Source organism: Lepidochelys kempii, chromosome 8 (assembly GCF_965140285.1).
Source record: "Lepidochelys kempii isolate rLepKem1 chromosome 8, rLepKem1.hap1, whole genome shotgun sequence".
NCBI lineage: Eukaryota > Metazoa > Chordata > Testudines > Cheloniidae > Lepidochelys > Lepidochelys kempii.
The window spans coordinates 93,037,150-93,052,311 of record NC_136387.1 but is presented as its reverse complement, the minus strand read 5'-3'; the positions used below and the strand labels follow the sequence as shown (position 1 = coordinate 93,052,311).

At 44.4% G+C, this 15,162-nt stretch overlaps 1 protein-coding gene across 2 annotated transcripts; it reads right to left on the bottom strand.

The window, feature by feature from the left end:
* Positions 1–6,467: 6,467 nt before the first annotated feature.
* TACSTD2 (tumor associated calcium signal transducer 2) lies at positions 6,468–14,316 on the bottom strand. Of its 2 annotated transcripts, none has more exons than XM_073357543.2 (2): positions 8,936–14,316; positions 6,468–8,022 (listed from the first exon to the last, which is right to left on the bottom strand). In XM_073357543.2, the coding sequence occupies exons 1-2, from the start codon at positions 8,939–8,941 to the stop codon at positions 7,066–7,068; spliced, it is 963 nt and encodes a 320-aa protein (XP_073213644.1). In that variant the 5' UTR covers positions 8,942–14,316; the 3' UTR covers positions 6,468–7,065. The 2 variants fall into 2 exon arrangements, with proteins under 2 accessions (XP_073213644.1, XP_073213645.1); XM_073357544.2 differs by having other exon boundaries at positions 8,953–14,315.
* Between the last annotated feature and the right edge of the window lie 846 nt (positions 14,317–15,162).

Here is a 15,162-nt window from a genome sequence, read left to right as displayed (position 1 = left end):
GTCTCCCAGTCAGCTCTTTTAAAGGTGGTTAATAATTTTAGCCGCTCTGTGGGCAGTCCATTTATCACATCTCTGGGATAACCTAAAGCCAGACATTGTCTCCACAACTTGGCTCTAAGCTCCTTTTCCTCCTGGGTTGGCTCTCGCTTGTTTTTATGTCCTTTAGATGGTGCCCCCTTGTTTCCCTGAAGGGAACGCATCTTAGCTTTGCCTGTCAGTGCTCTGATGTCTCCGAATTCTCTAAAGTATGACACCAGAAGGTTTAGCAGTGCCCGAAAGGTACTGTTATGTGCTGCAGCTTCTGATCTAAGGGACAGTGCCATAGCCCTGTGGTTACTCGGAACTCCCTTAAGCAGGGGTCTGAGATCATCTACATCTACCTGACCCTCCCATGGGCTTTCATAGGCTAACTCTTGAGGGTTTTGGCCAAGCATGCTAATGACAGCCACAGTTAATAGAGCTGTTTTTACCTCATCTATGTTGGTCCAGTGCATTACTGTGGGTTCATCTCGGTCTGCTGGGTAAATTCCTCTTGCCCATTGACAAGCCAGAGACCAAAGTGTTTTAGGGGTGTTCCCCTCTGAATGTTCCAGGAATATTCCTGCACCTAAGTTAAGGCGCTCAGTTTCTTGGGCTGTCAGGCGTATATATCCACCCCCAGTGTCCCAGAGGCAGACCAGCCACTCTATTATACCTTCCTCAGGCTTTTTAGCAAAATCTCCCTGGATTGTTTTTAACTCCATGGGAGTATATTGGCGGGTGGTAATTTTGGTAAAGTGTGTTGGAGCTTTACTCCCTTTTCCCTTTTTACCTCCCTTCTTTGTTTTTGAAGAGGTGGATGGATAATTGTCATCCCCTTCTTCATCCAGCTCTGCCCCACTCAAATTTTCCTCATGTTCTTCTGATTTGTGATGTGTGATAGCTGGTCTTAATTTTACAGAGGGACCTTCCTCCTCAGAGGAGGGGGACTCATTTGCTGAATCCCAAATGTCTCCATCCCATTCCTCAGGGTCTAGCCAGAGAGCAGTCTCAACTTTAGCCCGGTTGATACTGCGTGTTTTAGTCTCCAGCTTTTCCCTTCGTTCTATCCCTTCTTTCTCAATTAAGGGAAGTAATCTTTTCTGAAGATGTTCCATATCCCTATTCAGTGTTCTTACTCTGGTATCTAAATTCTGGCATTCCTGGCGCAGTGTGTCCCTTTCCTGTTGCAGCCTATTAAATTCTATTGCCAGACTATGATAATCCTTACAGGCAGCTTGCCAAATGTTAGTAAGCAGCCATATACAAGCACCTTTTCCTTTCCCTTTCTTCATCTTGCAGGCAGTTCTCCACTTACAGAAATGCTGCCAGATCTCTGCTGGTTTTCCCCAATATTTCTCCAGCAGTTCTTTGCTCCACAGAGGATTTCCCCATCCCTCTTGGGTCAAACTTTTCTCTAGCTCAGAGAATTCTGTGGTGTTTATCATGACTGGTTTCATTGTGTTACTGTAGTGCAGCCTATATCACAATCCTGTTCGTGACGCCAATTTCTGTTAGCCGACGGCCAAGGATGTTTGGTGAGGTGCCAGCTATGCCCGTTTATACCATCCGTGACTTTAACCGCTAGGACACACTGTCCCTTCGCGGCGGGCAGCCCGGGCTAGGCTGACGGATGCCCCAAGGTCCTAACCACCCGTGACTTTAACTGCTAGAGCTCAGAGCTCCTTCGCAGCGGGCAGTCAATACTGACTGACAGGTGCCCCAATGGCAGCACTAAGAGCCTCTCCACACCCGTGACTTTAACTGCTAGAGCTCAGAGCTCCTTCGCAGCGGGCAGCCAGGATTGACTGACAGGTGCCCCAAGAGTTTGCCCCGTGGAGGCGGCACAACTCAACGCTAGGCTCTTAGTACTCTCACCTAATGGCCAGGCTTTAGAGCCAAAATGGCTGAGGTTCTTTAATTGTGTTGGCTGCTTTACAGTAAACCAGAGAAAACAAGTCAGGCTTATGCATAAATGGTTACCAAAATTTATTAAGCTAGATTCTAATCATGTGGTTACAAAATTGCTAGTGGCCTACTTATTTAAATGTAGAGATGTTACACACACAAACAAGTTACAAAACTGAAGCCACAATCCCAAAGAAAGAAAACAAAATATAGAGCTCTATTTCAAAATATGTGTACACTAAAGATAGGAGATCAGGTGTGGGTGCTTCTTACCCTCCTTGCATCTCTCGATTCCAGCGGTGCCAAGCCAGGATCGGTCACTCAATTCCGCGGAAAGACGAATAAGGGACAAGGCGTAGGGACCCTCTTAGCTGCAGAAGCCTTGGGAGGCTGTCACTTATCTGACCAGCAGATAGATAGTGAAAGCACTCAAAAATCATGGTGCTGTAGGTCCCCTACTTATACCTCTGTACTCCTTTATTCTCTTTCTCCTTTCTTATGCCAAATTGAGGCTGGTCTGTCGGGGTGACGCCAGCTTTTGCAAGAGTAGTTTACACTTGCAAGGGAGAGAAACAATAAGTTTCGACTACTGGACATTTCTTTTATCAGGGTAAATATTTTCCCACCTAGGATGTTGGTGTGTGTGCATCACGCTATTTAGTAGGGGCTAAGAGCCATGTCTGTCACAGGGCCTCTGCCTGCTGTGAGCTTAATCGTTGTATCTGTTCCCAGAGGCACATTGTAGCAGCACACCTGTGCTTTCACAGCTTCAAAGGCTGTGCTGGAATATATGTTAAGTGCCCTGTTCCTGCTTCCTCCTGTGTTTCCAGCAATGCTGGTCTGGGGGGGGGGGGCTGTCTGTCTGGCTACACGCTAGTAATGGAAAACGTCACTGGCATAACATGAAGCAGAGTCCAAAAAACCCTGGGACAGGTGCATTTCAGGATTTGATCCCTTTGAAGAAATGCAGCTCCTCTAGTAGTAAGGGAGTACACGTGTTCTGAGTGCTACAAAGCTTCAAGTAAGGCCCAATCCTGAGAATTTTGATATTATTAGGAGCTGGGTGAAACCTTGTTGTGCATTGAGTTAAAATTTGTGTGAACACACCCTACACTTAAGGTAGTTGTAGAAACAGTTAAAGGGCTACACCTAAAACAAGGTCTAATAGAGTCTGCCCAGAAACAAGCACTAGCTAGTGGGTGGAGGGTTGCCCTTGGTACTGGTCTGAGCAGGTGTGTGTGAGAGAAGGCAGAACAGACAAAATTGGGAGACCGAGGGACAGCCAAACAGCCAGAAGGAGCAGCTGAAAACATGGCGTCTGACCCTGGAAGAAACCTAAAGAGAGGTTTTTGGATCAGTGGTGCAGGCCGAATACGGTGTTCTTGGTGCTGTAAGCAAAAGAAGCCTCTTCCTGCTACTTGATTCCTTCTGTGTTCAGAGACAAAGGACTTTGTACATTCTTTGTAAATATACAAAACTGTATCAAAAGAAATACCTGACTGTCACCAATTTCTACTCCCAACTGGAACATCCCTAGGGCCCCAAGCATTAAGGAGCCATTCAGGTACTAAAAAAGAGCGGGATCAAGCCCTAACAGTCTCAGATTTCCACTGGCTCACTTTGGTGAAATTCTGGTGGTTGGTATAAACTGTTGGAATCCAGTTGATAAAACTGTACGAAATTCCCACAGTAAGTTAAACAATTTGATATGAATCCAATAATTTCCTCAGGATTTTAATAGTGTTGCATCTTCCTTTGTTATATTCTTGTGGAAGAAATAATCCAAGAACAGATTTTCAAGTGCTCAACATTCACAATGGGGGCCAGATTTTTCATAAAAACAGCCCTGATGCTGATGGCCAAATTTTTTTAAAAAGTCAACATCCAGCCCAGATCAGTGGGTGTAAAGGGGTTGCACTAGTTGAAATTCCACCCCTTTAAAGCCATCCAGCCTGCCAGTTGGGCTGATATTCTTAGGCATAGAGTATGTATATAGATGCAAGAAAAATAATAGCCAAACTCCAGTAAACTGGAGTTGTAATGTAAATAATGCCACTAAATTCACCCACCGTGAAATTTACCCAGCTGCTTTGGGCTACCAAAGGTCCCTAATGCAACAGAACTACTGTGGCTTCATCGGAGTGGGCAACATGGAGTGAACCTGCAAGGAAACTCTGAAACACTTGCATGTGGCAGAGATGGAATCCACATAAACCAGTGTGGATGTGCCTATGGAGAGTTGGCGGGGTGGCCATTGGATTCACAATCACCTGCAGTGGCCACAAATCCTCATACAAGGGATGCTTGGGGTTTGTAACCCCTATTTTTCAGCTCACAGGCTGAAGAAGTGGCTGTTATTGCACTCCCAATTCCTGCATTACTAAGGCTGTGCGCGCATAAGAGAGAGAGTTTAATCTGCATCATACGAACAGCCCAGATATAATGTTATAGTAGTAACGGATGTGGTTCAGGCAACTACTACTAGAATATAGGTCTTTTATCTCTGATTTTCTAGGTCAAATCCATTCTCGTAGTGATTGGTGGGGTTCACATCTAGTGGCTATGCTTTGGCCTGTACTAGAAATGGGTTTGGTGATGGCAATCCAGTTCCAAGTGAACCGGTCTCTCTGTCATAAAAAAGAAAAAACTGCTACAACTGGCACCCTTGGGGGAAATGTCAGAAAAGAAGTCGAAGATCAAACGGGCATGGAGACTGCACAACTTCATCATCCCGTAAGACGGTCCTCCTGGCTGCGACCCCTTGGTAAGGCAATGCCAGGACTGCTTTGCCCCTGCCCGTGTTGCACATTTTCTGTGGAAGAAAGGAGGACTCCAAGAGATATCAAGTATCTCCAAAGTTAAGGGATGCTCAGGTTCAGATTTTTAGTTCAGCTCATTATACAGAGCAAGGCCAATCACAAAGTTTGGGTATGGAGCGAGGCTAGTCTCAGAACTTACCTATAGTGTGGGGGAATTCTGATCTGGGGATTTAGTTCAGGCCCATCTCTGGTTATTATTTAACATTTATACTGCAGTGGTATTTAAAGACCACAAACAGGTTGGACTCTGCCGTGCGAGGCAGTGCACAAGCATATTAATAAATGATAGTCCCAGCCCCAAAATTCTTAATATTTGAATTGTGTGTTGATGTTTCTGGCAGGATGATACAAAATCTAATGTCATATTGGTGGAAAAACGTGAAATAAATATGGAAACTGGAATGCGTTACCTAGGGAGGTGGTAGAATCTTCTTCCTTAGAGGTTTTTAAGGTCAGGCTTGACAAAGCCCTGGCTGGGATGATTTAACTGGGAATTGGTCCTGCTTCGAGCAGGGGGTTGGACTAGATGACCTTCTGGGGTCCCTTCCAACCCTGATATTCTATGATTCTAAATAATATGCATCTGCTTTCAAGCTTTACTGTATTACAACAATTGCAGTCAGTTGGTCTTTCTGTAATAAAGCCCAGTTGGTTCTTACAAATAAGTGAAAAACAACAGCATTTAGCTCCTATATAGCAATTTTTATCCATATATCTCAAAGCAGTTTCAAAGTAGGGAAGGGTCAGTATCATCTCCATCACAGATGGGGAAACTGAGGAACAGAAAGGTGTAGTAACTTGTCCTATGTCACACAGCAGGTCACTGGCAAAGCTGGAAATAGAACCCAGTCCCTGATGCCCATTCGAGTATCCAATCCCATGGCCACACTAAGTACCATCATTTTTTTCCTGGGCATTGGACTTTTCATGTGTCTTTAGTAAACAATTATCCACAGGAGCCACACAACAATGGATGGTTATTTGGTTTGCAAAACAGTGAAATTGAGGGCAGATTATGTGAATCAGATGGCTGACCCTGTTGGAACGCCTGCTTGAAGTGATCATGTTTTGAAAGAAATCTAATTAGGCTGATAGAACTTTAGATGTCCATCAGCAGCCCAGAGAATGCACCAATTCTGCCAGTATTCCAACATTTAAGAACTACCATTATTCCCTCCCCACCCCCATTTTTTCCCTTCTTTCCCTTTGTCCTTTAAGGTGATGATGCTACATAGCAAAAGATTTTGTATAGTGGTAGGTGACTAGTGTCCAATTCTGATGTCTTGGCCAAGTTCCGGGTTGGGTAATTACGTTCTGCTTACCTCAGTTTCCCCTACAGCTTGAATGAGGTAAAGGTCTCTTCACACCTTGTCCTAAAACATTGTGTGGTATTGCTGTGGGCTGTTAAACAGTGAAGAATACCTTTTCCTATTGGAACTGCAAGGGACGTTTGGATAGAGAGAAACCAATGACCAGAGTTGGAATTTGGCCAGGAAAGCAAGGTTAGCTCTCCCACTCTTAGAAAAAGTGCCAGTGAATCTGTAATGACTACAAGTGGTAAGACCCTCATTGGAAAGCATGTGCGGGATTAGAGCACAAGGTTGTCTGATCAACTTTGAATTTCAGAATATTTGCACCTGGAAAATTATGTTTTATATTCCTTCGACAAATGAGTCAGCACAGAAGGCTGTGATACCGTAAGTCTGGAAGGTTTCAGAGTAGCAGCCGTGTTAGTCTGGAAGAGATCACAAATTTTGTTTTGTTTTGTTTTTGGTGGAATTTATTAAGTTTAAAGTTGGTGAAAACAAAAAAGTTCCAGCAACTTCATCAAAGATAGTAACTTTAAAAATGTCATTGAAAACAGAAAGCCAACCCTAATTATACAAGTGAGTCAGACAGCACATATTCAAGCTTCAGCACCTGACTGTGCAAAAAAAAAAAAGTCCTCATAAAATGTTTAAACAAGTTTAACAGGCTCTTTAGTAATACAAATGTAGGTATTATAAATTACGCTAAATAGCTAGGTTAGGAAGTACAAATAACTTTCTTGTCCCCTTAAAAATACAACTATACAATTGGAAAACTTTGGGCTAAGGTGCTCATCTTTTCTTTTCAGGTGATTTTGATAATCAACTCTCAAATTAATTTATACTAGTTAATACCACTTTACTAATCTAAGCTCATTTAGGATTTTAGAAAACGATTGTTTTAAAACTAGAAATAAAAAATACCCCAGCCTCCCCACACAAACATTGAATAATCTTGCCATTTCTGCTTCCTTCTCATCAAAGTCTTAATTTCTGTCTTCAGATTAAGGCAGCTATGAGTTCTGTCCTCGTCTCATTTCACCCATCTCCTTGATCTCGACCTTCTCATACTTCCCGGTCCGCCTCCTGGTAATAACCAGTACAGTAATCCCAGCAATAATAGTCAATATCACTACTGCTAACACAGCAATAACGCCAGCAGTCAGACGTTTCATAGAAAACTCTGGTGGCTTTTCATCCACATAGTAAATTAAAATTCCTTCCACATCCAAAGGCTCTCCGTTAACGGAGAGGTTAAACGCATTACTGCGGTGAAATATGGAGTCAAGTTTAACATCTTTTTCAAAGTAATAAGCCACATCAGCTATATCGACATCTCCGTTGGATTTCTGGGAAGCATTTTGCTTCAGGTCAATATGGATGAATGGGTATTCATACTCAATGGTAGTGATGTACTTTGGATGCAGCTTGTATCTGTTCTGAATGATTTGTCTCAGACCATTTGCCACTTCAGAAGCATGGAAAGCTTTAGACCTCTCCTTGTGTTTCAGTTTGATGAAGATCCAGTTAGTTCTGACTAGTTCATTGCATTTTAGGTTTTTGTCACCCTTATCAGTTCTTCTCACCCCAGCAGAGTTCACGCACCAGCAGGTGTCGGTCTGATTGCACTGCCTGGCTTTGAAGATACCACTGTTCTCACAGTCTGGATTGTAAACTCCATCATTGTCTAAAAAGCCATGCTCAGGTTTAGAGAAGCGCCTGCCCTTTGCGGAGCTCATTTCTGCCTTCATCAGTAGGCATTTTGAAGTCAACACTGAACAATTCACTCTTTGACTTGAACCCACCAATGTGCAGAAGCAGTTCCCAGATGTGTCTTCAGTGCATACAGCCCGTCTGTTGGTTGCACAGATACAGTTCTTCTGGGTAGATGATGATGCAGCTGCCAAGATCAAAACCAGCACAACTCCAAATCTAGATTCCATGTTCAAGGGAGAAAGAGAGGAAGAAGCCTGTGGGAAGAAATGGCAAGGGCTGTCTGAAAACTAAGCCCACTGACAGCCAGTCTCTTCGTTTTTGTGTACTGGTGAGCCACTCCCTATTACTCAACCCAAATCAGACCTGCTGGACAGGTTCTGCTCACAAACAACTGGTCTCTGGCAATACAGAAAACCCACAGAGAAGTCAGCGAGCTGCACCTTCTTCAATTATACCTTCAGGGAGTGGCAGTTACTCCCCACCATTCCACCCTGCCTCCCTCCCTCCTGCTGAACAAGGAAACACGACAGGCAAACAACACACACCCCAATATAAAACGTGGCTCATCCAAACACAGAAATGCCATTGGGCCTGCCCTGTGGGTCAGAAAACACAAACACAGTTTTTTAAGATAATGTGAGTGTGCCTGAACCCCTTCTTTCTGTCTCTGTTTCCATCTCCTAAATGTATAAACTCAGTTAGGGCCCTGTGCAGATGGGAACTGGATCAAGGAAACACACAAAAGGGAGGACAGCAACCCACGCTGGTGTTTGTGGAAGCCTCACTGCCCTGATATTATGGGGGAGAAGTGCCATAATTAGAGATGGGATGAGGGATGTCACAATTCAGGGCAACAGCACATGTATTTCCCTTCTATGGTCCAGCAAAGGCATCAACTCATAGGTTTCTGGATCCCCAGCTGTTGCTTCTCTTGGGCTGAGACACGCATCTCTCCCACTCCTGACTGAGGTATTTTCAGGCTATACAGCTCCCTGCCTATAGTCCAGCAAAGTCAGACAGCCTAAGCAGGCCTGCTTTACTTTTCTCCTCAGAAACAGTAAACAGTGTAATTGCCACAGTTAACAGACAGCTCTTCCTACGCAAGCATATTTACTCTTAAGGAAAAAGCATGACAGAGAAAACATTAAAAACAATAAAAAAACCTACCTGCATTCTAAGCTTACCAGTGATCACCCCCTGACTCCAAGGACTCTGGCAGGTGAACAGTCCTTCAAACCACACCAAGGGGTTTTCTTGTGGTTACAAGTTCATAACCCCTACAGCTCAGAACCAGAACACAGAACAGACAAGTCTTTCCAGCCCTTCTCAGGAAGGATTGGCAGCACGCCTTAGACCAAAGGTCTTGCCCATTTGCTGAATCAGAATGAAGGCCTTGAGTCAGTTTTAACTCAGCTATTTACTCAAAACTCCTTTCTTTGTTGGTCCCTGCAGAATCCAGTGTGAACTGGTGTATGCAAGCCTCCCTCCAGGTGGTGGTAGCTCTCTGGAGATGTTACAACCTGAATGAATTTGCTTACCCACCCCCACTCTTCTTAGTTTTTGGAGGGCTGTGATCTCCCTCCCCCATGGAATTACATACAATCCTTGGCCCACAACGATGCATAAACTTAATTCAATATGGTTTGTCCAGGATATTGCACAAAATTGCCTTCGCTGTCACATCTCCCCCTAAAGAAGTGGGTACAACTAAGGTGCCTGACAGCAGCCTAGGGGAGTGCACTGTCTTAATTCCTGGACAGGCTGAGTCTGTAAATGGCATTTTTGCCCTTACCTTTTATAATTTCATATAGTAAATATTTTGCAAGCAAGCCAGCATACGTCCTTCAAAATTCCATAGTGTCACTCGTCCACCAGTCTGTACAATTTCCCTCTTTAGAGCCTCTGGGGCTGAACTCTCACATGGCCCTTCTCACCCCTCAACCTGTGGGTGTAAGTTTGAGATGGGGTTCTCTCACTCTCATCTGATTTCTAGGGAGTGTGTGTGGTGTCTCTTTGTCTCCCAAAGGATTTGCTGCCCCAACTATGGGTTGAGGTTCCCCACCCTGACAAACAAGGAAGAGCCTGACAGAGGCAGCACCACATTCCGTCCAGACTGAGCACACCACGGCAACAGGAACCGTGGACAGCTCAACAGCTAGAGCAGAAGCTGCAGCTGGAGAAGAAACACAGCCGCTAGAAGACTGGGATCAAGAGGTAGCAGACCAGGAGCACCAGTGCTAATATAAGAGAGAAGAGAAAGAGAACCATTTTGCACTAGTTTAAGATGAGGGAGGCTGCGGCTGCAAGGTAGGCAAGGGGCCAGAGGACGCTGCCTGCCTGACAAAACACATCTGATCCCTCAAGAACACGCACGGGAAGGGTGAGCTACTGAGACACTGCATGTAGGAAGGTGTCATTGTTTTGTACGAGAGGTACTCTCCTGTGCTTTATCTGTTAAGTAAAGAGCATAAAGTCGAGTAACTGAACAAAGTGTGTGCGTTGACCGTTTACAACTGCTGGGTGCCCCTGAGGGAGTTAAACTGTAAACCAGAAGCTTCACACCTTTTTGGTGGAGGTCTGAGAGAGGGGAGTACTGAAGGGTTAGCGCTGGACCTAGGAGGGCTAGGCAGTTGGATGGCAGGCTAAAGCACTCAGAGGGGGTGCCGGTTAGAAGGTCTACGGCCTGAGCGCGTGACTAGGGACCACAAGGTTGGGGCAGCGGCAGGACTCCGTTGAGGTTCCAGGAGCTTAATGCACCCCAGGGCATTCAGAGCACAGAGGCTTGGATTCCCCTCAGAGCAGTCCTGATCGGCAGCTAGGAAGGGGTGCTCATTAGGATCTGTGTCGGGGCGATGATACCGCAGGCAGGAGAAGCGGATGGGTGGACCAGCCCTCAGTCTCCTTGGCATGGCAAATACCATTTGGATAATACTGCTCCTAGGAACATCAGCTCCCATGCTTACGCTGTCTTTGGTGATGGGGTACTAGCCCCAGGAATGAACAATGGAGTGAGGAGCAGTATGGCTCCAAAAGGAGCTGTGCTGCCAAGGACAGGGCTAGGCTGGCAGAACCACAGAGAGATAGGTCTGACTAATGCTTCCTTTTCTCTTGGATCCCTGGACTCCACTGTCTCCTCCATGATCACACAATCTGCTCCTCCTCTGAAGGGAGCACAAAGCAGTAATGCGGCCATCGTTTCCCAATCCTCTGTCTTGCAGCTCCCGTGCAGTTGTATTGTCTGGTTTCTTATTGCTTGGGGATTTCAGTTTTGTTTTGCTATACCAAAAGTTCCTTTTACTCTGCTCCAACAAAATCCCAGAGCAGCTGCAATGTCAAATCGATGCTGGGTTGACAGTTTCTGCAGTTGCAGATTATACTTTCATTTCTAAAACAGCTGGGGCATTCCTTCCTTCTAGCAAGGATGGTTTCTGCCCCTCCTACTTCCCTTTGATATACTATTTAGCCCAAGCCAATAAAACATACAAAAACTTTCACACTTGTTCTGTTACCTTATAGAGTGGTTGATATTGTCATGGCAGTTTCTGGAGATACTCAAATTTCTGATGGTGGGGTAATTGCTCTGTGGGCAATGTTCCAAATTACTTAACAATCCACCCTACACGAGTCACTGTTTTCACATCTTCCTACTGCTGCCAGTAGAGGTCAGACGTTCGACTTGCTCATTGCCCGCAGAGTTGATTAAGCACAAATGCCTGAAACTGAGATATGCTGAGCAGCTTGTGCAAGATGCTGAGCACCCTCAGGCACTCCGTAACTCACAGGAATGGGTCCTGGAAAAAACCCATATTCAAACTCTACCTCCACAGGGGTTTTCCCAGAGCCTGCCCTTTATTTAATTTAAGGCATTGTAAATAGTGGATGAATTATTAGGAAGCTACAGTGGTTGCCAATTCATATTTACAACCAAATATGGGCCTAAACCAAACCAGCAGTTCCAAATACCCTTAACCTTTAAGGAAACTCAGACCTGGAGCTGAAATTGGTGGCTTAGCCCTCTCTCTATCTGGAATTGAATAAGAACAATTGTTATAAAATACAGTGTAGAGAATAATCCTTCATTGCCAGGCAGATGAAGTAGGTAAATTCCTAGATTTACTCCTGTTTCCTGTACTGGCTCATTTTGTGACCTTGAGCAAGTCACTGCACTGCTCTGTGTCTCAGTTTTTCCCTCTGTAAAATGAAAATAGTATCTACACGCCTTTGGAAAGAACTTTGAGACCTACATGTGAAATTGCTAAGTAGTAGTATTTCCAACTCTAATTTCATATATTTTTTTTATAATATATGTAGTGTGGTTTGTTCCAGTTCTTCTCTCCTGGTATTCAGTCTCTTGCTAAGCCATGTTGCTTCTTCCTCTTTAATATCACTGATATCTACCTTCTTTTCACTCCCCTCCCACATTACTAAAGCTGTTGCCCATGGTTTGGTCATGTGTCCGTGATTACTGTAACCTCCTTCACAGCCTTCCATCTTCAGTCCATTGAAAATACTGCAAATGAAGCCATCCTCCTCTCCAGCCACTCCAAACTTATCACCCATCTCCTCAAATCCATCCCTTAGCTAGCTTCCTGTCTCTTACTACAGCACCTTCACTCGCCCTGCCTGCATCTCTGCTCTCATTTCCTCAAACACCTCTACTTGCACTCCACACTCCTCCCCAGCCTCTCACCTTTGACTCTTTTACCCGGCCACCTTGGAAGAGTCTCCCAGTCAACTCAGTGCACCACCTCCGTGACCAGTTCTTTTAGGTGCATTTCCTTCTTTAGCCTCGCCGACCCTCTCTCCTCACCCTTCCTTTCTTAGCCATGTCTTGTCTTCCACTTGTCTTGTTTCTTTTATGTTATAAACTCCGGTTTTTTTGTTTTCATTCTGGAGTTTTTTAACTCCGAGATCTCCTCAACTGGTGTAAACTGTCAGCCCTTGACTTCAATGGAGCTATAATGTACATGAGTTGAGAATCTGCCCACAAGTGTAAAAATATAATTAGGAAAGTCAAAAAAGAATTTGAAGAACAGCTAGCCAAAGACTCAAAAAGTAATAGAATTTTTTTTTTAAAGTATATCAGAAGCAGGAAGCCTGCTAAACAACCAGTGGAGACACTGGATGATTGAGATGCTAAAGGAGCTCTCGAGGATGATAAGGCCATTGCGGAGAAACTAAATGAATTATTTGCATCAGTCTTCACGGCTGAGGATATGAGGGAGATTCCCAAACCTGAGCCGTTCTTTTTAGGTGACAAATCTGAGGAACTGTCCTACATTGAGGTGTCATTAGAGGAGGTTTTAGAACAAATTGATAAACTAAACAGTCATAAGTCACCAGGACCAGATGGTATTTACCAAAGAATTCCGAAAGAACTCTCACGTGAAACTGCAGAAATACTAACTAGTCTGCAACCTATCATTTAAATCAGCTTCTGTACCAAATGACTGGAGGATAGTTAATATGACACCAACTTTTAAAAAGGGCTCCAGGGGTGATCCTGGCAATTACAGGCCAGTAAGCCTGACTTCAGTACCAGTTTAATGGTTGAAACTATAATAAAGAACAAAAACGTCAGACACATAGATGAATGTAATTTGTTGGGGGTAGTCAACATGGTTTTTGTAAAGGGAAATCATGCCTCAACAATCTACTAGAATTCTCTGAGGGGGTCAAAAAGCATGTGGACAAGGAGTAATCCAGTGGATATAGTGTACTTAGATTTTCAGAAAGCCTTTGACAAGGTTCCTCATCAAAGGATCTTAAGCAAAGTAAGCTGTCATGGGATAAGAGGAAAGGTCCTCCCATGGACTAGTAACTGGTTAAAAGATAGGAAACAAAGGGTAGGAATAAATGCTGAGTTTTCAGAATCGAGGGGGGGAAATAGTGGTATCCCACACAGGTCTGTACTGGGCCCAGTCCTATTTAACGTATTCATAAATGATCTGGAAAAGGGGGTAAACAGTGAGGTGGCAAAATTTGCAGATGATACAAAACTACTCAAGATAGTTGACAAGTTTGATAGTTGACAAAACAAACAAAAGGAAGTATACTTTCACACAACACACAGTCAGTCTGTGGAACTCTTTGCCAGAGGATGTTGTGAAGGCCAAGACTATAACCAGGTTCAAAAAAGAACTAGATAAGTTCACGGAGGATAGCTCCACTAATGGCTATTAGCCAGGACGGGCAGGGATGGTGTCTGTTTGCCAGAAGCTGGGAATGGGCAACAGGGAAAGGATCACTTGATTACTGGTTCTGTTCATTCCCTCTGGGGCACCTAGAATTGGCCACTGTCGGAAGACAGAATACTGGGCTAGATGATCTTTTGGTCTGACCCAGTATGGCTGCTCTTATGAGTTTGTAAAGTGCCGTATAAATGTAGCGTTCTGCCACTTTTTAATAATACTTTGCTCATACATATCATCTAATGATCTCAAAGGGTATGTCTTCACAGCAAAGAAAAACTCACGGCTGGCCCATACCCACCAACTCAGGCCTGGAGGGCTTGGGCCTCAGGGCTGTTTCATTGCTGTATAGACTTCAGGGCTCGGGCTGGAGCTCAGGTTCTGGAACCCTCCCACCTTGCAGTGTCCTAGAGCAAGGGCTCCAGCCTGAGTCCGGAAGTCTACACAGCAATGAAACAGCTCCACAGCCCAAGCCCGAGTCGGCTAGCCCGGGCCAGCTATGGGTGTCTAGCTGCTGTGTAGAAACCTTAATGGACTTACCCTTATGCCAGATTTTATTGGTAGGTATTATCCCCATTTTACAGGTAAGGAAACTGAAACACAAAGAAGTTAAGTGGTTTGCCCAAGGTCACATAGACAGGAGAGCTACAGATAACTGGAAAAGATGCCTGATACTGGAGGAGTACAGCAGTGGTGGAACTACTGATAGTCTAGCCCCCTACCTGTGGGAAGATCTTTATTGCCTTTGTCATTTATTATATTGAAAATTACATTTGTTGCCTCCCCCATCAGTAGGTGGCCAGGTGCAGAAATATTTTGCCCCGTAACATTATGGGACAGAAGAGGTAATCAGTGACGGACACATCAGCCAAACTCCTTGAGATGCAAAACAGTCTGGGGAAGGGGAGAATTCTATTTTTAACTTTCATGATAGATTTACATAACGTACCAAAATAATCAGACCACTGCACAAAATTTTGCTGCATGTAAGTGGGGATAGAAGAGGGGACAGAAAAACTGCTTCATTTAAGATTTTTATCTCAAAAAAAAAAAAATCAGTATCTGATGTGCCTTCTCTCTGTCATAAAACCATCCAAGTTTCCTCTTTTGGACCCATACTAGAATAAGCCCAGGTACTAAAAGAATCAACCATTTAGTTCAGCAAACGCTAATTAACTAACTAACTAATCTTGTAGGAAATGT